This window comes from Natrix helvetica (genome assembly GCF_964273705.1).
Source record: "Natrix helvetica genome assembly, chromosome: 10".
Taxonomy (NCBI): Eukaryota; Metazoa; Chordata; class Lepidosauria; order Squamata; family Natricidae; genus Natrix; species Natrix helvetica.
Genome location: NC_138561.1, coordinates 16,643,268 through 16,666,042, shown reverse-complemented (window position 1 = coordinate 16,666,042; position 22,775 = coordinate 16,643,268). Strand labels below are relative to the sequence as shown.

At 42.9% G+C, this 22,775-nt stretch overlaps 1 protein-coding gene across 1 annotated transcript in view; it reads left to right on the top strand.

Annotated features, from left to right (window-relative positions):
* The first annotated feature begins 5,041 nt into the window (after positions 1-5,041).
* SHCBP1 (SHC binding and spindle associated 1) overlaps positions 5,042-22,775 on the top strand; it is a 32,602-nt gene continuing 14,868 nt past the window's right edge. The window contains exons 1-8 of the mRNA XM_081963077.1: positions 5,042-5,352; positions 8,292-8,474; positions 9,414-9,529; positions 10,515-10,723; positions 12,608-12,700; positions 16,985-17,218; positions 18,356-18,524; positions 20,770-20,890. Of these exons, the coding sequence (XP_081819203.1) occupies positions 5,130-5,352; positions 8,292-8,474; positions 9,414-9,529; positions 10,515-10,723; positions 12,608-12,700; positions 16,985-17,218; positions 18,356-18,524; positions 20,770-20,890 (1,348 nt within the window). The 5' untranslated portion in view covers positions 5,042-5,129. The remainder of the gene's footprint in view (positions 5,353-8,291; positions 8,475-9,413; positions 9,530-10,514; positions 10,724-12,607; positions 12,701-16,984; positions 17,219-18,355; positions 18,525-20,769; positions 20,891-22,775) is intronic.

The following is a 22,775-nucleotide window of genomic DNA, read 5'->3' as shown; positions in this document are numbered from 1 at the left end:
GTCTCCAAAAATAAGGCCAAGTGCTTATTTCAGAGGTCAAAATAAAATAAAACACTGTCTTATTTTCGGGGAAACATGGTAATAATACAAACAAGCCATTTTTTCTGGGTGGAAAAAAAAATAACCTTCAAGATAAATTTGGGCAGCAATCAGCTGCTGTTATATTTTTAAATAATACCCATAGGACCTGAATCAGGAGTGAAATTCAGCAGGTTCTGACAGATTCTGGAGAACCGGTAGCAGAAATTTTGAATAGTTCGGAGAACCGACAAATATCACCTCTGGATGGCCCCAGAGTGGGGTGGGAATGGAGATTTTGCAGTATCCTTCCCCTGCCACGCCCACCAAAGAACTGGTAGTAAAAAATAATTGAATTTCACCACTGATCTAAATGTGCCTTTCAACAAGAGGCTGACGGTTGGTATGAAGCTTTCAAAGGAACTGGGTGAATGATTCAAATTCAAATCAAATCAAATTTTATTTGATTAGCCGCACCCTCTCCAGAAGGACTCGGGGCGGCGTACAATTAAAAACACATAAAATATACAAATATAAACAGTACATAAACATATACATATGCATGGAGGAGGTAAACAAATGAATAAAATAGAATTAAAATTTCAATTTAAAAATTCCCTTCAATTACGATACAAAATACACAATTAAAAAACCCGTCAGGAGCGATATGATAAAACTATGGATGAGCCAGGCCAGCTATTTGGAAGATTGCTTAATTCCCCCCCCCCCCGAAAAGGAGACTCTTATAACCATGAGTATTATGCCCTCAATGATCCGATGTATCTGAAAGCATGAGTGACAAGGGCGGAACAGAAAGAACTGGACTTCTCCTTTCTCAATAAAGAGTTTCTTTGACAACATCAATGGGCCCAAATCATGGCTCATGACCACAGGATGTTCAACTAATAAACCTCTTCCCTTCCATGAATTGCCACACTTCCCCCTTTAGTGTATCTAAACTAGCAGGCCTCAAGACTTCAAACCCTTGCATCACGCAACTAATCCTTAGAGCTGTCTCAAGCTGCCTTCAACATGATTGTTTCTTTCTAGAGCCCATCTGTTCAGTTTGGTTACCAGTGCTTTTGAGACGCCTTAATTATTCAGTGCATTCAGTGATGTGCCAGGATGATGAGAACAAAACAAAGCTGACACACCAAGAGAGCTGGCAACGGATGTTCCTAGATGCCTCTAAATTCTCAGACACCGATTTAACATCCAGCTAAAAAACAAAAAAGGATAATGTTGCTGATTTGTAAGACAAGACGCTGCGATGGGAGATACGATCATGTGCCGTATGTGTTTTTCCCAGGGATGCATAGGCTTTGACCTCTGCTACTCCAGAGAGAAGCATTAGTGTGAGATATTGTTCCTTTTGTTGGAAGAAAAGTCCTACTGGGTTCAGTTCCAAGTGGGGGGAAAGACATTGGAAACATGGAGGCTATTTGGAAAGATGGCTTGATGGTGGACAGGACCACATGGTTTGAGGCAATAAAGCACATGGGCAATAAAGCACATGGGAGAGAGAGAGAGAGAGAGAGAGAAGAGATGAGAGACAGAGAAAAGAGAGAGATAAAAGAAAGGAGAGATGAGAGAGAGAGAGAGAGAGATGAAAGAGAGATGAGAAAAAGAGGAGAGAGATGAGAGAAAAGATAGAGAGAGGAGAGAAAAGAGAGAGAGGAGAGATGAGAGAAAAGAGAGAGGAGAGATGAGAGAAAAAAGAGAGATGAGAGATAAAAGAGGGTATACACACACATACATACACACATATATACATAAACACTTTCTCTTGGGCTTTGAATTTGAGCTTCCTGTTCCTGTGGCAAGGGCATGTATTGTAATTGGTTGTCAGACTCCCATGGGACCATGGAGGGATAACTTTGTATGTTATCTTGAGTCCTAGGCTTGGTTGAATCATGCTGGGTGATGTAATGAAGGGGCTTTGGGCAATTCTCATTATGGCTTAATGGCTTTGTCCTGCTTTGGCTCTTGAGTGAGGGTATTTGCTTATGAATAGAGCTACCCACCTCCTTATCTCTTAAATGCTGACATCTGCTGTGGGCTGTAGAGGAGGGTAGGGGCTATTAAGAGTGAGTCTGCTTCCTGCCTTAAAAGCCCCACCATGTTTCTCCATTTCTCATCCAGGGAAATATAATATTCCGCCCTTTTAATATTTCCTAGAATATTCCATTCTTCTAGGAGAACGGTGGGTGTTAACTTCCAACACTTTGAAATCTATTGCTTTCCTTCTTCTCTCCTATGGCATGAAAAAGGAAGCCAGCGGCCGCCTAATTTGTGGGTAGGTGTTTCATCGTTGAAAAGTTATTTCAGACATATTGAGAAGAGGCTGCTTCCCCCTCACCCACCCACCCAGAGTGTTAAATCTTCAAGGTGCATGGAGAGTGGGGACAACTCACTCTTGTAAACAAACATTTCTAAGAGCAAACTCTCATCCCAAGTAAGGGTATGGGACCAGATCCAAAGAACAAAGGTCTGAGTGTTCTCTACAAAAGTTTAGTAAGTTGCAGGGAGTTGGACAGCAAATAACTTTAAAGAATAATTTTAGCAAGTAAGTTTTGGAGAACTGTCTTCCTGAAGTTTTTTTTTGTCTTTGTTGACTTTGTTTTTCGTTGAAGACATTTCGCTTCTCGTCCAAGAAGCTTCTTCAGCTCTGACTGGATGGTGGGGAATGGAAGGGTTTATACTCCTTGCAGACAGCTGGCCATTTGTGTTCTCTTAGAGAACTGTTGAGGCCACTTGGAGGTTTGTCTGTGTCCTCAGGGTCACCTGAGGAGTGCAAATGGGCGTGGAGCCTTCTTGGAAGGGCCGAAAGGACTGTCATGTGCAGCTGTTTTGTCTGCAGGATGTTTTCTGCCCCGTCTCTCTTCACTGTTGAACACAGGCGCAAGCTGTTGGGGATGAGTTTGTGTTGTCTCCATCTCAAACTGAAGTGCAAAGGGCTCTCGTAGCCTTTAATTTGAAATGTTACATGGCCCCCTTGTGGCTAGAGTAATTTGATGGCACAATAACCATTTTTTTAAAAAATTCCTTCATTCTTGGAAAGTCAAGGAATATACTGTATATGGGCTGAGTGCTTCACAGAGGTGGTATTCAGGTGATTCTGGAACCGGTAGTGGAAATTTTGAGCAGTTCGGAGAATTGGTAAATACCACCTCTGACTGGCTCCGCCCCCATCTATTCTCTGTCTCCCCTGGAATGGGGAGGGAATGGAGATTTTACAGTATCCTTCCCCTGCCACGCCCACTAAGCCATGCCATGCCCACCAAGCCACGCCCACAGAACCCATAGTAAAAAAAAAATTGAATCCCACCACTGGTGCACCAGTACCGTACAACACGCTAAGCTAAATTGTGTGTTGCCTGATTTCATTGGTTGTACAAACCTGGATAATTTAGTCCAGTGGCTCAAGCTTCAGTTAACCATCGATTAGCTAACATGTGCAAACACAGTGGCTTTGTTCTTAACCAAGACACAAAACAGTTCAGTCTATATTCGGAAGAGTAGTTCGATAATTTTCAAAACTATTTTATTACTAGGAATATTTTTTTTAAATCAAAAAAATACTAAAAGAAACCAACTACCCCCCAAAATTAACACAAGATATAATGAATGATAAAGAAAAAATGCAATTAATTTACGCATTTCACCTCTACTTTAAATACATTTTGACCATTGGATCTTCCATTATTTGCAAACAATTTTTTTTTTGGGTGCTGAACTTTTAGTATATTTTTCCAAGTTTTTAACAGGAAAATTCAGGCTACTTAGACACAGATCAACCATCATAGCCAGTTGAACCAATGGGCTGCATTCAAACCATACTCCACCCGCAGATAAAGCACTGTGGGTCGAAGGTCCTAGGTGAGCCTATTCTTTGGCTACACAACGTTTCTTAGTCCATTGTATAAAAGGTAAAGGTTCCCCTCGCACATATGTCATAGTCGTTCCCGACTCTAGGGGGTGGTGCTCATCTCTGTTTCAAAGCCAAAGAGCCAGCGCTGTCCGAAGCGTCTCCATGGTCATGTAGTCGGCATGACTAAACGGCGAAGGTGCATGGAACGCTCTTCCCTTCCTACCAAAGATGGTTCTGTCAGGGGAAAAATGCCCTGGGGAAATCTGAGATCAATGGACCGTGGCTGATTCCCTTCCGCATATCTTTTGAGATATTGAGAAAAATAAAAGTCTTTAAAAGTATTCTAATTAATAAACAAACTTTAATAATAAAATAAAAAGTAAATGAAACAGAAATAACTAATGGTTACATTTTGATAATGAAAGCTACGTCTGCCAAGTTGGCTGCCGAACAAAGAAGAAAGGAATTTTGGAATGTGTAACGCGTGCGCAATAAATCACTTTCAGATAACATTTTGTTTTATGACCTGCGCAATAAAGCTTTCTTAGTTTAACTCTTGAGTGTCAGTTTAGGCAGTTCAGGCCTAGCAAACTTTTTAACATCATGACAGGTTCCTATTTTTCTACTTGCATTTTTTACATGCTTTCGAACTGCTAGGTTGGCAGAAGCTGGGACAAGTCACGGGAGCTCACTCCATTAAGTGGCACTAGGGATTCGAACGCGGAACTTCTGACCTTCTGATTGACAAGCTCACCATCTTAACCACTGAGCCACTTTAGTCCATTGTTTAAACCCAGCCAAAATTGCGACCTGCAGCTTAGAAAAAGGGGACTTCTGCAACCAGGAGCCCTCCACAACTGCTGGACTACAATTCCCATCACCCTCCAGCTCCTTGAAAGAACAAGGAAAGCCTCTTCCTCGGCACTAGCCTCCCCCTCTATCCCGTTCACATTCTTCCACTGCTACCCCTTCCTTCCTCAGTTTCCCTTTCCCAAGTTCAAAGTTGCCGCCTCTCCCCTTTCATCTCCCTCAAGCTCCGCCCCTATGGAACTGGGCAACCCCTCTCAATAACCCCCACCCCCAAGGTTCTAAACCGCGCCTCCTTTTGCTGCCTGCCGATTGGCTCCGACGCTTCCGGAGTTTCCCTCCTTCGGGCCAATCGCAGCTGCCCCGAGAGTGACGTCAGGGCGCGAAGTTTGAAATTTGCAACGAAGGTTCTCTGGGCGGCGGCGGCGGCGCGATGGAAGAGCCGACGGGAGGGGAGTCAGCCGGGGAGGCTGAATCGCGGATGGCCGTAGAAGAAGCGGCAGGGGCGGCAGAAGCGACCGGGGAAGAGGAGAAGGAAACCCAGCCAGTGGCAGAGCCGGAGCCCGAGCGAGAGGACAACCAGTTAACAGAAGCCGCCTTGCCGCCCGTACCAGGCGCCAGCAGCAGCCAGGAAATCGCGGAAGATCGTAATTCAGGTAAGGCTTATTGGTTATTATTATTATTATTTGATCTTTTTTTTGCCGTTCATTCTGCCACAAGGCAACTCTGGGCAGTTTATAAGGTTAAAAGCAATAAAGCTATACAAATAAATATATCTTTTGGCCAACCTTATTCCACCCTTGGCCATATTTTCTAGCAATTCTGAGAACTGGAACCCCAAATTAGGGAAGCTTGCTCTAAAAGATGGTTTATGGAGATGTTGATGGTCATTAAGCATTTCATGTCATACTTCCTTTCCTATTTCTATTGTAAAAAGTTACAATATATTATACTGTTTTGAAAGGACATGGCAGTACTTACAGGTCCATCAGTAACTTTTTTTGGTTATGGATTTCTTTCATCTGGCCTTAAAAGCTTGCCTTGTTTGTATGCCAACTATCTATTTAATTTAATTTAATTTAATTTTGTCAAGCATGTCCTCCCTCTTCGCTGCCAGAGTCTCTCCAAAGCCTCAGACAACCCTCTCTAACCTCGCAGCTAAATTCCACTTTTAATTCCACTTTTCAGTCGTTGTCTCCGGACAGTTTAAGCCACTTAGTTTAAAAAATTCGGAAGTGGTTTACTGCAGAAGTGCAAACTGGGGAATAGCAATAGCTATTTAGGCTTATATATGGTCCTATTGCACTATGCAGCACTCTCTTTACAACGTAGAAGCAATTTCAATTCTGCACATGTGGGACTGATTGAGTTAGATTGCAGGGGTGACGCCGAAATATAATTTTATCATATTTTATCCATATCTTAAATTATTGTCTTCTGTTCCAATTTCATTTTAGACTGTGTTTTGTTCCAATTCCATTTTAAGTCATATTTTATTCCAATTCCATTTTACATTGTATTTTATCCAATTCCATTTTGCATTGCTTTTATCAAATTGTAGCAATAATTTGCTTCTGGAACTTTGCACTTTGATATGGCCCAAAAGCTAATCAATAAAGACTCAATGTCAATGTCAATTCAGTGTATTACAGTCATAGACCAGAGACCAGAACAAATTAAAAACACACAGTAAATCTACAATTAAAAATTCTAGAATAGAATAATAAATATGGGATAAAAAAATGGATGATAAAACTGGGTCTGTCAATCACGATGCTGCCACACAGTTTATGGGTTGTAATTTTAGGATACTTAGACCATGTATAATTGACAGCTTGGATTTTATCATAGATTTTAAATCTGTTATTTATTTTATTCTAGAATTTTTAATTGTAGATTTACTGAGTGTTTTTGTTTGTTCTGGTCTGTGACTGTAATAAACTGAATTGAAATTGAAATGTAGAAGCATTCATTACATATTGGCCTCAACAATCTGGGGCCTCATTTTTCCAACCTCAGAAGGGTGGGAGGCCGAGTCAAACTTCCTTCAGAAATAAATGCAGGCAAAACATCTGACTGATGGTGCCACTAACTATAACAATAGTAATAAGTTGGCAAGATCTTGATGCGTATGAAGGTCCATAGTAGCTAAAAGAAGTGGCACCCGTGATTTCACAATGTTGGACAGAATATCAGTAATAAAATATACAAGTATATATTTAATAGTGAGATATAAAGGGAGGAGGGAAAAACAGGATAGATTAGTGAAGGTAAGGGAATAAGAAATATACTAAACTATATTTGGGTTTGCGGAAATACTATCCCAATAAACTGAGATTTGAAGGAGACACTTTATAACAACAGAAAAAGAAAAGGAGAGAGGAGGAGAGAATGAGAGGAAGAGGAGGGAAGGAAGAAAGAGGTAGGGAGAGGAGGGCGGAAGGGAGAGAAAGAGGAGAAGAGGGTAGGAAGGGGAAGAGGAAGAGCAGGAGTAGGGGAGAGGTAAGGGAAGAAGGAAGGGGAAGGAGAGAAGGAAGGAAGTAGAAAAAGGGAGGGAGAAGAGAAAGGGAAAATAAGGTGGTGTTACAACAGGTGGAAGGGAAGGTAAATAAAGCAACCCAAATTGTATATTATATAACCTATTCAATGGAATAAGCAATGTATAAGAATGACAAATATAAAGAAGAATAACAACTATGTGAATGCATACTTATAAATTGTATGTAAGAGAATGAAAAATAAAACTTTTCGGAAAAAAAGTAATTAAAATCAAAATTGAAATCTTGGCATAAATTGGGTGCGGTGGTCTCAGGGTATTACTGGCACACCGGATGCTACACTCAAAACTCTTGGGGAGCAATTAGAAAACTGGGCATTGACAAAAATGTCCATCAGTCAATTACAAAAGGCCACACTGTTAGGCTCTGCACATACCTTACAAAGATACATTACGAGGTTGTTAAGAATTTGATGCGTACTACCAATACTAGTAAAGAACTGTCAGCTATGATTTCATGTTGTGTACATAATAATATTTATAATATGACAGTATTATAATACAAATAAGCTTTGGGGCTGCCGTCAACTCAGTGTTGGATCCTGGTAACTGCCCGGACAAGTTACTGCATTTTTCTTGGCAGTATTTGCCATTGCCTCTTTCCCAGGGCTGAGAAAGAATGACTGGCCCAAGGTTACCCAGGTGGCTTTGAGCCTAAGGTGGGACTGGAACTTCGGGTCTCCTGATTTCTAGCCGCTTAACCGCTACAACAAACTGACAGTAACAATTCAGGTAGTTCACCTTTAGCGACCATAATTGGGACCGACAGCTGGGTTTTTGATTAAATATGTTGCTAAGTCAAACCGTGACTGTGGTTATGATCTTCCTTCCGTTTTCCTTTGCTTTATGGACCTTTGAGGGTTTGATTTGTGAAGATTGGCTGCAAAGTTATTTTTTCATCACTCTTGTCATTCTGAACGGTGTTTCAACGAGGCAGTCGCTAAACGATAATGCTAGCCCTAATAGAACGTAAGGATTCTGCATGCACAAGTTAACACTGCTAAGAGGGCGTTGAATGTCTTTTCCCTTTGCTACTAGACGAAGATAATGGGAGTCAGGGCAGCGAGGGCAGCAGCTGCAGCGACTATGGGAGTCACGATAGGCCTGGAACATCTTTGCGGAGGGCTGTGTCAGAGGCAAAAACTCTTCTTCCGGACACCTTCCAGACAAACAATCTCCTCTTCTACGAGAGATTCAAGACCTACCAGGATTACATGTTAGGTGAGTGATTTTAAATTCCCAGCGGTCTGGACACACCTATCTCTCATATCTCTTATGACCACGTTTGAGCCCAAAATTTCTTGGATTGGATAACCGTTGGTCTGAAACGGTATAGGGTTTCCTGCCTAAGCATGGGGTTGGACTAGAAGACTTCCAAGGTCCCTTACAACTCAACTCAACTCTTCTCTTTTATTGTATTCTACTGTTCTATTATTATTCTATTATTGGTCAGGACTGAAGGAGAAAGAGGCACTCTCCTTGTCCGAAGCCGGAAATGCAAAGTTGCTCACCCGAGTCTTATATCCTTGAATCGAACCCCTTTGTATTTTGTTATTCTATTTATTCGTATGCCACCCTTTGCAAAAGTATCAGCTGTCCAGGTAATCTGGACAGGCTAATTCTTTTTTTTATTTTATAAGGCTCAAAAACAACAGAATCTTGCAAGTCTACAACTATAAATCTCCTGCTGTCTCTTTTACAGAAAAGCTGATAGGTTTAGAGGTGATATTCAGCTGGTTCGGCCCAGTTTGGACGAACCAGTAGCAGAGATCGCTCTGTGCATTTTATTTAGCCACGTTTTTCAGGTCGGGCGCATGTGTGTGAGCGAGCAAAGTGCCTGCGCAGAAGGGCGGGCGCGAAGCGAGCGTGCGTATGGCGAACCGGTGGTAAAAATAAGTGAAACCCACCTCTGACTAGGTTCCTGTAATCCCATAACTTTTTAAAACAATTGTTTTCAACTAGTTTTTCCGCGTTGAGGTTAAAGCACCTTTGGGAAACTTTGAAATTAAAACTGGTTGCATGGCGACTGACGGATTACAGCCGCTAGAGTGTCACGACATTCTTTATAGCCTGATGATGGTGGGGATGATAATGGTAACGGCAGCAGCGCAGGGCAAAAAGCCTAACTAAAACATGCTGCATCCCTTGTTTAATTTTTAGCTGACTGCAAAGCCTCAGAGGTGAAAGAATTTACAGCCGAGTATTTGGAAAAGGTCCTTGAACCCTCCGGATGGCGGGCCATCTGGCGCACTAATGCGTTTGAAGTCTTGGTCGAGGTAAGCCTAATGCAGCCATGCTATTTATTTGTCTGCTTTCAAGCCACAGAGCAGCTAATGGGGGGGGGGGGGGGGGGGAAACAAACGCCCACAAAAAAACCTTTAATAGGTAGATGGGATCCCATCTGAAAAGCAAGTTGGTGCTGAAAGATTTCCAAAGCCCCAAAGGTGACATGTTCGTACACACAGCCGAAGACAAAACATGGCATGCGTGCGCATGTTTACAACTTTTGGGGTACATGTTTGGCCTTTTTTTCAACCCATGTTGGAGAGATGAATTTCAATACTAGCGTTGGAAGAAATATCCATCTGGTTCACTTCTAAGCCCAGAGAAAGACGCTGGAAACATGGAGGCTGATCGGAAAGATGGCTTAATGGTGAAGCAGAACCCCCGAGCACATGATTCTGGGCAGCTGACCACATGGAGTTGAGAGAGAGAGAGAGAGGGGTATTTATAGCCTGTCTTGGGCTTTGCACTTGAGCTTGCTGTTCCTGTGCAAGAACATGTATTCTATTGGCTGCTGTAGGGGTCACAGCTAACTTTGTAGGTTGCCTGAGTCCCAGGTTTGGTTGAGGTTTGCTGGGTGATGCAATGCCCCCAGCTGATTGTGCCATGTGGTGAGTTCTGCTGCTAGGTAGGTTAATCCTATTATGTCCTGGAGGGTCATAGGTTCGCCATCACAGCCCTAGGCCAAACCTACTGTCATTTGCCCTATTTTATCTGATCGTTGCCGGGCTGCAATTCCCATCAACTCATAACTTTGGCTGGGATTGTTGGGAATTGTAGTTTCACCACATCCGTAGCGCTTTAGTTTCTCCCCAAGTTCTTCTTTCTCTTCTGCTCAGATCTAATCCTGTCAACTTACAGATAAAAGCTGTTTCAAATGTGGTTTTGCATTCTTTCAGGGCGGGTTTTTTCCCCCCCAGGGGTGGTGGAGGAAAGAAAATAATTCACTGCCGCTTTCTTCTTTTCCTCACCTGCCAGGTTGCCGACATTGACTACGCCTCCCTGAAAGCGGTGGTGCGGCTTTCCCAGCCTTTTCGGTGCAGGGTGCAAGAGGGGGGCTTCAACTCGGAGCAGGTGTGCACACTGTTGGAACTAAAGGAACACCAGCTGCCACTGCAGGAATTGTCAGTCGTGTTTGATGACTCGGGAGAATTCGACCAGACAGCGCTTGCAATAGAGCACGTCAGGTAGACTGCGCTGGCCCAGGGCTCGGGGAGATGCTAAGATGCAAATATTTGATGATAGATAGTCCTCCACTTACAACAGTCAGTTTAGGGACCATCCAAAATTACAACGGCAGTGAAAAATATGGCTTAGGACCGTTTCTCATAGCTAAAATCTAGCACACAAAATATAGCTAACAGTAGCAAACCACAATACCTCACAATACACCGACCAGCATCATGTGATCGAAATTCAGACTTTTGGCAGCTGACTCACATCTATGACAGTTGCAGTGTCCGCCAGAGCCATGCGGTCGCCTTTTGCGACCTTCTGACAAAGTCAATGGGCAAGCCAGATTCCAACTGAGCAAACCGTGTTACTAACTTATCAACTGTAGTGGTTCACTTAACAACTGCGGCAAGAAGTCGTAAAGTGGGGCAAAACTCACTTTAACAAGGGTCTCCCTTAACAATAGAAAGGTTGGGTTCAATTATGGTCGTGACTTGAGGACTAGGTGCCCTTGACTTATAGCCATTTATTCAGTGAGCTTTCAAAGTTTTACAACAGCACTGAAAAAAGTGACTTGCGACAGGTTGTCATATAAATGTCACCGCGGGCTTTACTTTTGCACTGGAAATTGAGCCAGCCACCCAAGCTGAAGTTGCCGAAGTTAGCAATAGTGCTTAGAAGACTTATAAGCTGCTTCATGGTGCTTTGCAGCCCTCTCTAAGTGGTTTACAGAGTCATCATATCACCCCCCACAACAATCTGGGTCCTCATTTTACCAACCTTGGAAGGAGGAAAGGCTGAGTCAACCTTGAGCTGGTCAGGATCGAACTCCTAGCAGTGGGCAGAGCTTGCCTGAAATAGCAATAACACTTAGACTTATATACCGCTTCACAGTGCTCTCTAAGCGGTTTGCAGAGTCAGCCTATGGCCCCCAACCATCTGGGTCCTCCTTTGACTCACCTCGGAAGGATGGAAGGCTGAGTCAACTTTGAGCTGGTCAGGATCGAGCCGCTGGCAGTGGGCAGAGTCATCCTGCAATCCTGCATTCTAACCACTGCGCCACCAAGTTGCTAAACCAAAAAGGGGATTGGCGAGTTTTGGTTGGTTCAGCCTGTTGCGTGAACACATCTGCTCCTTTCTCAGTTGGGCTTGGAAGCTTGCAAGAAGGAAACTTTCCAATGCCAAAGTTGCAAGCTCCCCCTCCCCTCCGTGTTTTAAATAGGATTGTGAGTGGAGCACACTTCTTTGCCAAATTGTGAGGGACCCCCTGCCAGTGACAGGAAGTAATATTGAAACAAGATAATGAGCCTGTTACAATGGCGATTTTCCACTTTCGCTGCAGGGTGAAAGTGTGAAAGCCGGCGATAACACCGGTGAAGAAATGAAAGGGGAAAGCGAAGAAATCCAGACAGCTGGCCCAGCCAGAAGTCGGGATAAAATTACCGGGGTTAGGATTAGACATTCAAAAGCTTTGATATTCACACGATCTTGTAATGTTAAAAAGAGAAGTTTTATAAGACGACGCACCATCAGTACACATCAGCAGAGAAATTGCCTAAGATGTATAAAAGAACTTCGCATTTGGGTCAGAAATATGAAAAACGCGGAGCGACATTTTAACACGAGTGGGTGGAGTTGTGTGAAAGCAGGAAAAATATTGGCTTGAAGTAGATATTTTTATTTGATATTTCATCTCATCCTTCTTAGATTTTTATCCTGCCTTTATTACCTAATAAATAACTCAGAGGGACGCGCTGGCTCAGTGGCTAAGATGCTTTGTGATAGGAACGATGAGAAGACTAATAGTAATAGTAATGCAGCCTTAGTGAATAGTAAACCTTGTGAAAATGCAAAGTCTCTTAGCTAACTTTTTTTTTTGGGGGGGTGGGGATCGGCAGGTTTTTCTATAAGCACATTTGGCGGAGCTGGGATGAAGAAGATGACGACGACTTCGACTACTTTGTCCGATGCGTGGAGCCTCGTCTGCGTTTGTAAGTCCTGTGGAAGGAATTATTATTTTTTTAAGCCTGGGAGCATGGAAGGCAGCGTGTTACACCGGGTTATGTCTATGGCGTGGATTGCTAAGGCCCCCCCCAGCTTGCTTACAAGCAATGACTGAATGTGTCGGTCACGAAAAGGGTAGCTGTTGGTTGCAAATTGAGAGAGGGAAGCTGAGAAAAGAAACACTGGTACACCTCACTTAATGACCATTCATTTAGCAATTGTTCAGAGTTATGACAGTGCTAATAATACCGTAAGAAAGTCTCTCTCTCTATATATAAATGTGTGTGTGTGTGTTCCAGCATAACTCTGGAACGCCTTGAACAATTTCAACCAAACTTGGTACACAGATACTGTACTGTACTGGGTGTGTGTGTTCTGTTAAGATACAGCTTGTTGTGCTTTAAAATGGCTTCTACTGTACTGCCGTAAAATGATTTCTACTGTACAGCACTGGAGTTACCATGGTAACGGCTTCACAGTACTCCACAAGGAGTGTTCTTCTCCCCCTTGCATTTCTTAATTGCTAGAAATAATGTTGCATTTTTTAAATGCAAGAAATAATGTTGCATTTTTAAATGCAAGAAATAATGTTGCATTTTTTTAAATGCAAGAAATAATCTTGCATTTCTAATGCAACATTAGAAATTGCGGTGACCTTCATGGAAGGAGGTTGGGATAAATAAACACCCAGGCAGCACCAGGTTATCAGCTAGTAACTAATAAGAAAAGAAGGGACTTATGACCGGTCCTCGCATCACAGCAGTTACATTGTGATTGAAATCACATGTGAAATCAAAACATAAAAGGAAGGAAGGAAGGAGGAAAAGGAAGGAAGAAAGAAAGAAAGGAAGTCCTTTCCATTGCATCTGATTCTTGGAAATTGCCTGGAAAAGTCTTCCTGTGATGCCTCGCTGAACGATTGCCCCACTTAGTAACGAATTTTCCAGCCCCTATTGTCCAGAAAAACTATTTCGTTTTAGTTTACCGTTGGCAGGAGACAGCAGTGGGTGGAGCCAACATTGAAGGAATTTAAGGAATCCTTCTCCACTTTCTGCATTCTGTGTTTCGAGAATTAAATAGTTTTAGTGATATTTTTGGGCTGAAAACCCAGGAATTGAAAAGAGAAAGCCGCAGGGGTGTATTTTATTTTGCTCTGTCTGAGGCATTGCATCCATCTACCACTAGATGGCAGCACAAAACTGATTGTAAATGGGTTGGTGAAAACGTGTTTCAGGCATGGAAATTCAGCTTGGTTAGAATATATGCACAACATTAGAGCAGATCCCTCTGGAAAATCCTTATAGCATTCTGAAAGAGGAGGTTTGTTTGCTCCCCTTTTGGACATGCACCTCTTCAAATTAGATCACAACCTTTGGTCAGGTTGGGTTGATTTCCTTTCCCTTTCCCTTCCTCTATCTTCCTTTCTTTTCCCTTCCTCTATCTTCCTTTCCTTTCCCTTCCTCTATCCTCCTTTCTTTTCCCTTCCTCTATCTTCCTTTCCTTCCTCTACATTCCTTTCCTTCCCATTCCTCTATCTTCCTTTCCTTCCCTTTCCCTTCTTCTATCTCCCTTCCCTTTCTCTGTCTTCCTTCCCTTCCCTTTCTTTCCTCTATCTTCCTTTCCCTTCCCTTCTTCTATCTCCCTTCCCTTCCTCTATCTTTCTTTCCTTCCTTCTCTTTCCTTTCCCTTCCTTCCTTCCCTCCCTTCCCTTCCCTTCCTTTCCTTTCCTTCTATTTTCCTCTCTACTCCTTTCCTTCCCTTTCCTTCTTCTATTTTCCTCTCCTCTCCACGCCTTCCCCTTCTCTTCTTTTCCTTTCCGTTCCTTTCTTTTCCTTTCCTTCTATTTTCCTCTCCTGTCCACTCCCCTTCCCTTTCTTTTCTTTTCCTTCCCTTTCCTTTTTCTATCTTTCTCTCCACTCCTCTCCACTCCTTTCCCTTCCCTTCCCTTCTTCCATTCTGGGATGTGGGCAGCAGAGAGATTGCCTCCCAGGGGTGCAAACCCCAACGTGATTTATTGGAAGAAGCTGAAAAACGAACACAATCCTGAAATCAAATGAACGGCAGCCCGTCTTTCTCCACTGAATCCTAAAATGTGGGGGAGAAACGTCTTGGCAGGGCAGAGCAAATGCCTGGCCTGCTTGTTGCTTGGCAACAGCCCTGCAGAAGAAGCCTTATTTTTGTGGGGGGCGTGTGGTGGGGACCCCATCCTCTTCAGCGCCCCTCTTCCCAAACGGCCCTGCAACGCCTGGGATCCCTGCTGTTCTCCTTCAGCCGAGGGAGGTTTTGACAAGGTCTTAAGTGAAATGGATTTTGTCGCCTTCCTTGGGAAGCTGTGCCAATCTCCAGAAGGACCTTGCTGGTTGAGCGCAAAAGGCCTTCCTCCCATTCCAGCATGCCAGCCTTGTCTCCTTCCACTGCAGAAGAAAATTGAGATGCATTGGATTTGTCGGCAAAGCAGATCTGAAGGCAATTGCGTTTCCCTGCAATTGACACAAAAGATATTTATTGTGGGTAAACGGTGGTAGAGAGGAAATATGTCCCCCTCCACTCTCTCTCTCTCTCTGTCTCTCTCCCCCGTTTCTCTTTCTCTCTTCTCCCCTCTCTCTCCAGTCCTCCTCTCCTCTCTCTCTCCCCCCCTCTCTCTTTCGCTCTTCCCCTTCTCCTCTTTCTCTCTTTCTTTCTCTCTCATTCTCTCCCTCTCTTCTCTCTTTCTCTTCCACCCTCTTTCTCTTCCTTTGTCTCTTTCTCTCTTTTCCCTCTCTCTTCCTTTCTCTCTCTTTCTTCCTCTCTTCCTCTCTTTCTCTTCCTCTTCCCCCTCTCTTCCTTTCCTTCTTTCTCTCTTTCTCTCTTTCTCTCTCCTCTCTCTCTCCCTTTCTCTCTTTTTCTCTTTCTCTTTCTTCCTCTCTTTTCCTCTCTCTTTTTGTCTCTTCCCCTCTTTCTCTTTCCCCTCTCCCCTCTCTCTCCCCTCTTTCTCTTCCTTTTGCTCTCTCTTTCTTTTTTCTCTTCCTTCCTTTCTCTCTCTCTCTTTCTTGTTCTCTCTCCCCCCCTTCTTCTCTCTCCTCCCTTCCCTCCCTCTCTCCCAAACATTGCACAGCAGCAATTTGTACTCGGTCCTTCTGTCTTTCTGGACTATGTTTCCTCTCCTACCTTTAGGCAAGTGTACCACTGCAAAAAAGACACTATGCTTTTGGCAAAAGCTCGGCGCTAATTGATTGCGACGAGCTTTTGAAATCCAGCCAGAGGCTACAGGTTGTCCACTTCTGATCTACAATCCTAGGCTGCTGCAAGGCACGGGTGTGCAAAGGTGCACTGGCTCAGAACACGGAGGTTGCATTAGCTCGCACGCTTAATGAGGAACCCTTAACGCTTGTTTTTCCCCATGAATCGGCCTAATTGCTTTTGAAAGCAGAGGCTCTCTCTCTCTCTGGGTCTTGCGGTCTGACACAAATGTATGAAATGCGGGAAGTCCTTGTTTATCGGCTGCCTCGGATAGTAACAAATGCAAGGATAATGAATGGTAACGGAATATTCCTTTTTCAAACAAGGCTCCCATTTGCAACAACAACAACAAGCCTTCGGTATGAAACGATTAAAATCTCGTCAGTTTCAGGCAGCATCTGCTGGGAGGGTTCTAATCAACTGTTTAAGTAATCTGTCAAACTATCAGTCCCAAGAGGACTGGGAGAGAAATTTATCTGAATGAGATGCAGAGGCTAGCAACCCCCTCCTCTCTCCCTCCCTCCCTCCCTCCCTCCCTCCCCAGTCCAGTGGTGGGTTGCCAATTTTTTTACTACTTGTTTGGGTGCGGGCTCGTGCATGCGGCACTTGTGTACATGTGCAGAAGCATCCGGGTGAGGGAATCACACTTCAGTCAAAAACAAAAGCACATTCCAGCCATCTCTATGTCAAGGCCATCTCTGCGGTTATCCACAGTGGCTGGAGGGAGTGACTTATAGAACCCACAAAATTGCTTCCTTGGGGAATGTGACTGATGACACACCTGGGGGGGGGGGAAACAGGATCAGAGTCAAGGCGCAATTTAAGTGTGGTCAGAATTGGCTTCACTTGGTCTGTGCCCATATAAAGAAGCTCCTAATAAATAACAGGATTTCTTTTGAAGCTTGGCTAGAGGCTCATGATTTAAGTTGGGAATCGGTCGGAACCCTGACAGTAGGCTTTTTAAATTCAGGGGTTGCTGCACAAGACGTCAGGAATATTTGCGACGTAAATATCATTCCATCTTCCAATCGCTTCCAACCTCGGCCTTCTAGGTATTACGACATCATGGAAGACCGTGTCTCACCAGCTCTGGTGTCAGATTATCACAGCCGCCTTTCTCAGTGCGAGGAACTCTACCGCAAGTTCCAAGTCCTGAGGAACAACCTCTCGCCCTGCGATTCCGACTCTGAAAAAGACAACGTCTGCGTGGCGGAAGGGATGAAACTCTACGAGCAGATCGAGCACCTGAAACAGAAGCTGAAAATGATTGAAAACCTTCTATTCAGGTAAAGCAAATATTTAACGGCTTAAAACTCTGGAACAAAGAATTTATGCTGCCTGCAGAACCTAATGCCGGGAAGTCTATTCCTCCCCCACCCCCCATACGCTTGGTTTAAATTCTTTTGTGGAATAATTTTGTTTGCTTACTTTGGTCTTCGGGCCAAAGCTGATTATAGGTTAAATATTTGATGGCAATTAATGGATTTAATTCCCCCGTTAAAAGTAACTGTGTCAGGAAAATAGGGGGAAATCAGAAGTGGGCCACCTGCAATTTTAAAAGCTGCAATTTTTGGAGTTGTTGTAATAGAATAACGGAGTTGGAAGGGACCTTGGAGGTCTTCTTGTCCAACCCCCCTGCTCAAGCAGGAGACCCTTTACCATTTCAGACAAGTGGTTGTCCAGTCTCTTCTTAAAAGCCTCCATTGATGGAGCACTTACAACTTCTGGAGGAAACTTCTGTTCCACTAAGTAATTGTTCTCACTGTCAGGAAATTTCTCCTTAGTTCTAGGTTGGTTCTCTCCTTGATTAGAATAGAATAGAATAACAGAACAGAGTTGGAAGGGACCTTGGAGGTCTTCTAGTCCAACCCCCTGCTTAGGCAGGAAACCCTACACCACTTCAGACAAATGGTTATCCAACAGCTTCTTAAAAACTTCCAGTGTTGGAGCATTCACAACTTCTGGAGGCAAGTTGTCCCATTGATTAATTGTTCTCACTGTCAGGAAATTCCTCCTTAGTTCTAAATTGCTTCTCTCCTTGATTAGTTTCCACCCATTGCTTCTTGTTCTGCTTTTGGGTGCCTTGGAGAATAGCTTGACTCCCTCTTCTTTGTGGCAACCTCCTGAGATATTGGAAGACTGCTATCATGTCTCCCCTGGTCCTTCTTTTCATTAAACTAGACCTAGCCAAATTCCTGCAACCAAGTGTATCAGAATGCAAAGCACATTTCTGACTCTGGAGCAGGAAACATCTTAAGGTAACATCAATTATAATATAAGCCAGGGGTGTCCAACCTTGGCAACTTTAAGATTTGTGGACTTCAATTCCCAGAATTCTCCTTTCTAGCCTGGTGCCTTAACCACTAGACCCAACTGGCTCTCCTTACCTAATTGCTTGGTTTTCCCCCCCCCCCTTTTTTTAGATATGTCTTTGGTTATAAGAAGCACCCTGGGCTCAAGGCAAAAGGAGTCCGCTCTTCTAATATCACGATCACCCATGTTGTCTGTACTACGATCCAGTCGAGTTTCCTACAGTGTCTGTTCAGGGACAAACTTTCTCCGGAACATTTCAACGAAGAAATTGAAATCCAGGTGGGCTTGGTTAAATTTTTTCTGGATGGATCAGGTATCTTCTCTTCTCTTTAGAAGCTCAGAGGTTGGCTAGATAGCACTTCCTGGGTCCTTTTTTTTAAATGTTTTATTTGCAGTTTTTCTTTAACATATTTCGTGGACAGTGTGTAATGACAGGCTCTATACATTTTTACACATTTTTAACAATAAGAATACAATTGCATATACATAGTTTTTGTCTTCCAACTTCTAACCTTAATAAACTCACTTTAATTATAAAATATTCTTTTATATATCAATATGTATGCTATTTCCCCAATTTATACTCCACCTCCCCCCACATATTGGGGTTCTTCCATATTCATCTTTTTGTCTTTAAACAGTATTCTTCTCCCTTAATGATTCTTTATGACTTTCGCCAAATATATATTTGAACATCAATTACATGTCTTACAATGTGTTTATTGATCCCTTTTAGATCACCAATATTTTAAGATTTTAAATATCACTCAAATTCTACCAAATTCCCAATATCTCATGTTCTGTAGACACCAACGAAACCATTTATTTAATAAAAGAAATCAGTCCCAGGGTTATGTCTGGGCTCTTTTTATAGCAGCTGTCAAGCTTTATTTAAGGTTGTTAACCAGCCAGGTATAGCGAACAGGATCACAAACAAAACATTATGGAAAATGAGAAATAAGAGTAAACTAAAAAAATAAAATAAAAAAGCTGATTCACCAAAGGGGAAGAAACATGATTGCATTAAGCTGTAAACAAGAGTGTCAAGGAATTAATCGTGATCATCTCTGGGTCCTAACCCTCAAATGTAATCATGACTTATTATTGTCGTCTTAAGATTTTCAGCAACTATAGAGTTAGCAATCTGAAGGGTTTTGGATACATGACAGCTATTTTGCTGTGCCAGAACATTTTCCATACAACGTCTGGTCTTTTTCATGCTCTATCTAAAAAAAACAACAAAGGATGTGGTGGCTCAGTGGCTAAGAGGCTGAGCTTGTCGATCGGAAAGGTCGGCAGTTCAGCGGTTTGAATCCCTAGTGCTGTGTAACGGAGTGAGCTCCCGTTACTTTTCCCGCTTCTGCCAACCCAGCAGTTCGAAAGCACATAAAAATGCAAGTAGAAAAATAGGAACCACCTTTGGTGGGAAGGTAACGGCGTTCTGTGCGCCTTCGGCGTTGAGTCATGCCGGCCACAGGACCACGGAGACGTCTTTGGACAGTGCTTGCTTTTCGGCTTTGAAACGGAGATGAGCACCGCCCCCTAGAGTCGGGAATGATTAGCACACACAGTATGTGCGAGGGGAACCTGTACCTTTATCTAAAAAAAGGTTGCTGAACCCGCAAACCCATCCACAGCCTTTTAACTGGGTATTTTAATTATATTTAATTTCTAGGGGTTTTATATACTGTATTTTAATTGTTTTTATCAATCGACCTCCTCCTTGTGTATGTTTCAGTGTATGTCTTTGCTATATGTTTGTTTTGTTTACATATTTATTTCGTATGTTTCGTTGTACGCCGCCCCGAGTCCTTTGGGAGAGGGTGCGGCTAAGAAATAAATATATTATTATTATTATTATTATTATTATTATTCTAAGTTTTAGGTGTAGATTCCAGACCTGGCTAATCTTCCCAGCTGGATTTTTTTTACACCGTTTCTGTTGTTTTTATCATGTTTTTATTGGTTGCAAGCTACCCAGAGTTGTTTCTAAGATGGACGGGAATATAAACATTTTAAATACACACACACACACACACACACACAGATAGATATAGATGATAGATAGATAGATAGATAGCTAAATAGATAGATAGATAGATAGATTCAATTCAATTCAATTCAATTCAATTCAATTCAATAGTAGAGTTTAAGGGACCTTGGAGGTCTTCTAGTCCAGCCCCCTGCCTAGGCAGGAGACCCCGTTTCAGACAAATGGCTATCCAACATCTTCTTAAAGACTTCCAGTGTTGGGGCATTCACAACTTCTGGAGGATAGATAGATAGATAGATAGATAGATAGATAGATAGATAGATAGATAGATAGATTAAGGATTGGGTGCAGTGAAACAAATTCGGGGGGGGGGGGATAATCTTATCTGAATTCTATTAGCTTTCATCTCACCCTTAATCCAAGTTTGTTCTTTGGCTATTGATCCTGTCTGCTTTTTTCTGCTTTTGTGATACACATCGGCCCACAATGTTGGGTTTGCCATCTTTCATTATTCCGTGTGTTCTTTCTTAGTTCCACAACGATCCGCAGTCTGCTTTGAATGCTTGTTACGAAGGAGACCGGGTCATCGTTTGTCCCGGCCATTACATTATTGAAGGGGCGTTGCCGATCGCTGATTCTGTTGCCCTAGAAGGTGAGTATTTCAGTGACGGCTGGTCTATTTGCAACTTTCCTCTCTTAAAGAGGGAAAAATCCCTTTTGCCTGGATGGGAGGAGGATTGCCACAGCACACATACTCAGAATAACAGAGCTGGAAGGGACCTTGGAGGTCTTCTAGTCCAACCCCCCTGCTCAAGCAGGAAACCCTACACCTGGGCTGTCAAACTCCCGGCTGGCCACGCCCACACCTGGTTTGGCAAAGGGGAAAAAAAGTCCCAATATGTCAGGTGAGGCTGCTGTGACGATGTGAGTTTGGCATTCCTGCCCTACACTGTTTCAGACAAATGGCTATCCAACCTCTTCGTAAAAACTTCCAGTGTATTCACAACTTCTGGAGGCAAGTCGTTCCACTGATTAATTGTTCTAACTGTCAGGAAATTTCTCCTTAGTTCTAGGTTGCTTCTCTTCTTGAGTAGTTTGAGTAGTTTCCATCCATTGCTTCTTGTTCTACCCTCAGGTGCTTTGGAGAATAGTTTGACTGCCTCTTCTTTGTGGCAGCCTCTAAAATATTGGTACACTGGTATCATGTCTCCCCTAGTCCTTCTTTTCATCAAACCTACCCAGTTCCAACAACCGTTCCTCATATGTTTTAGCCTCCTGCCCTCTAATCCTCTTTGCTGCTCTTTTCTGCATTCTGTCCAGAATCTCAACATCTTTTTTATATTGTGGTGACCAAAACTGGATGCAATATTCCAAGTCTGGTCTTACCAAGGCATTACAAAATGGTCCTATTCCTATGATTTCTATTCCAAATGTGCGGTGTTAAAATGTTCACCTCCCTCATTTATAGTTATAGCAATAGCACTTAGACTTATACACAGCTTCAGAGAGCTTTACAGCCCTTCTAAGCAGTTTACAGAGTCAGCATATTTTCCCCAATAATCTGGGTCCTCATTTTACCCACCTTGGAAGGATGGAAGGCAGAGTCAACCTTGAGCCTGGTGAGATTTGAACTGCCGAACTGCCGAACTGCAGCTAGCAGTCAGCTGAAGTAGCCTGCAGTACTGAACTCTAACCAGTACCCCACCTCGGGTCTTTATATCTCTGCTGGATGTCCCATTTGAGTTCGTATGTATAGACATGAATGTACACTCCTATATATTTTAAGATGAAAGATAAAATTGAACAGGGACTATTAATGTAGGATTTTAAAAAAAGGAAGAGGTAGGAAAAAAATAAGAGAAGAAAAATGCAGGGAGCAAAGAAGGAAATAGAAATAAATAAATTCAGATATTCTTTTACAGCAATTCTAAGTATGAATGTAAATGAACCTCTTATTTTATGTTGGTGGTCTGTTTGAATCCCTAAATGACCTTTTTTTATTTTGACACCATAGCGCGGTTATCCTGGGAATTTCAGATTTGGAAATTCTGAATGTAAGGTGGGATAAAACCACGCATGAAATCCTCTTATCTTGGCTACCGGTTCGGGAGCTGGAGCGCATGGGGCATGTCTGGGCATGCACAGAACCTACTGCGCATGCACAAAAGGTCCATGATGATGTCAGGGTAGGTAGGCGGAGCCTAGTGCCGCCGCCATTACCGATTCGCCCGAACCAGTGGGAATTGGCAGAATACCATCTCTGGATAAAACTCTTAACTGCAAGGCAAATTTTGTGCTGATCAAACTTTTTAATATCATTAAATTCCTTTTCCCCCTAGCCTTCCATATTCTATTATTTAATTGGCAGCACCCGCCAATTGTCTATAATTAATTGTCTAGCATTTCTGAAGGTGTATTTCCTTGATGAGCTCATGAAAGGTTGCTTAATTGCTGTTTTTTGTTTTTAAAAAATCCCACTTTTCTTCCTTAAAAATAAATCCAAATCAGGAACAATTTAAAGAAAATGAGAACAAATT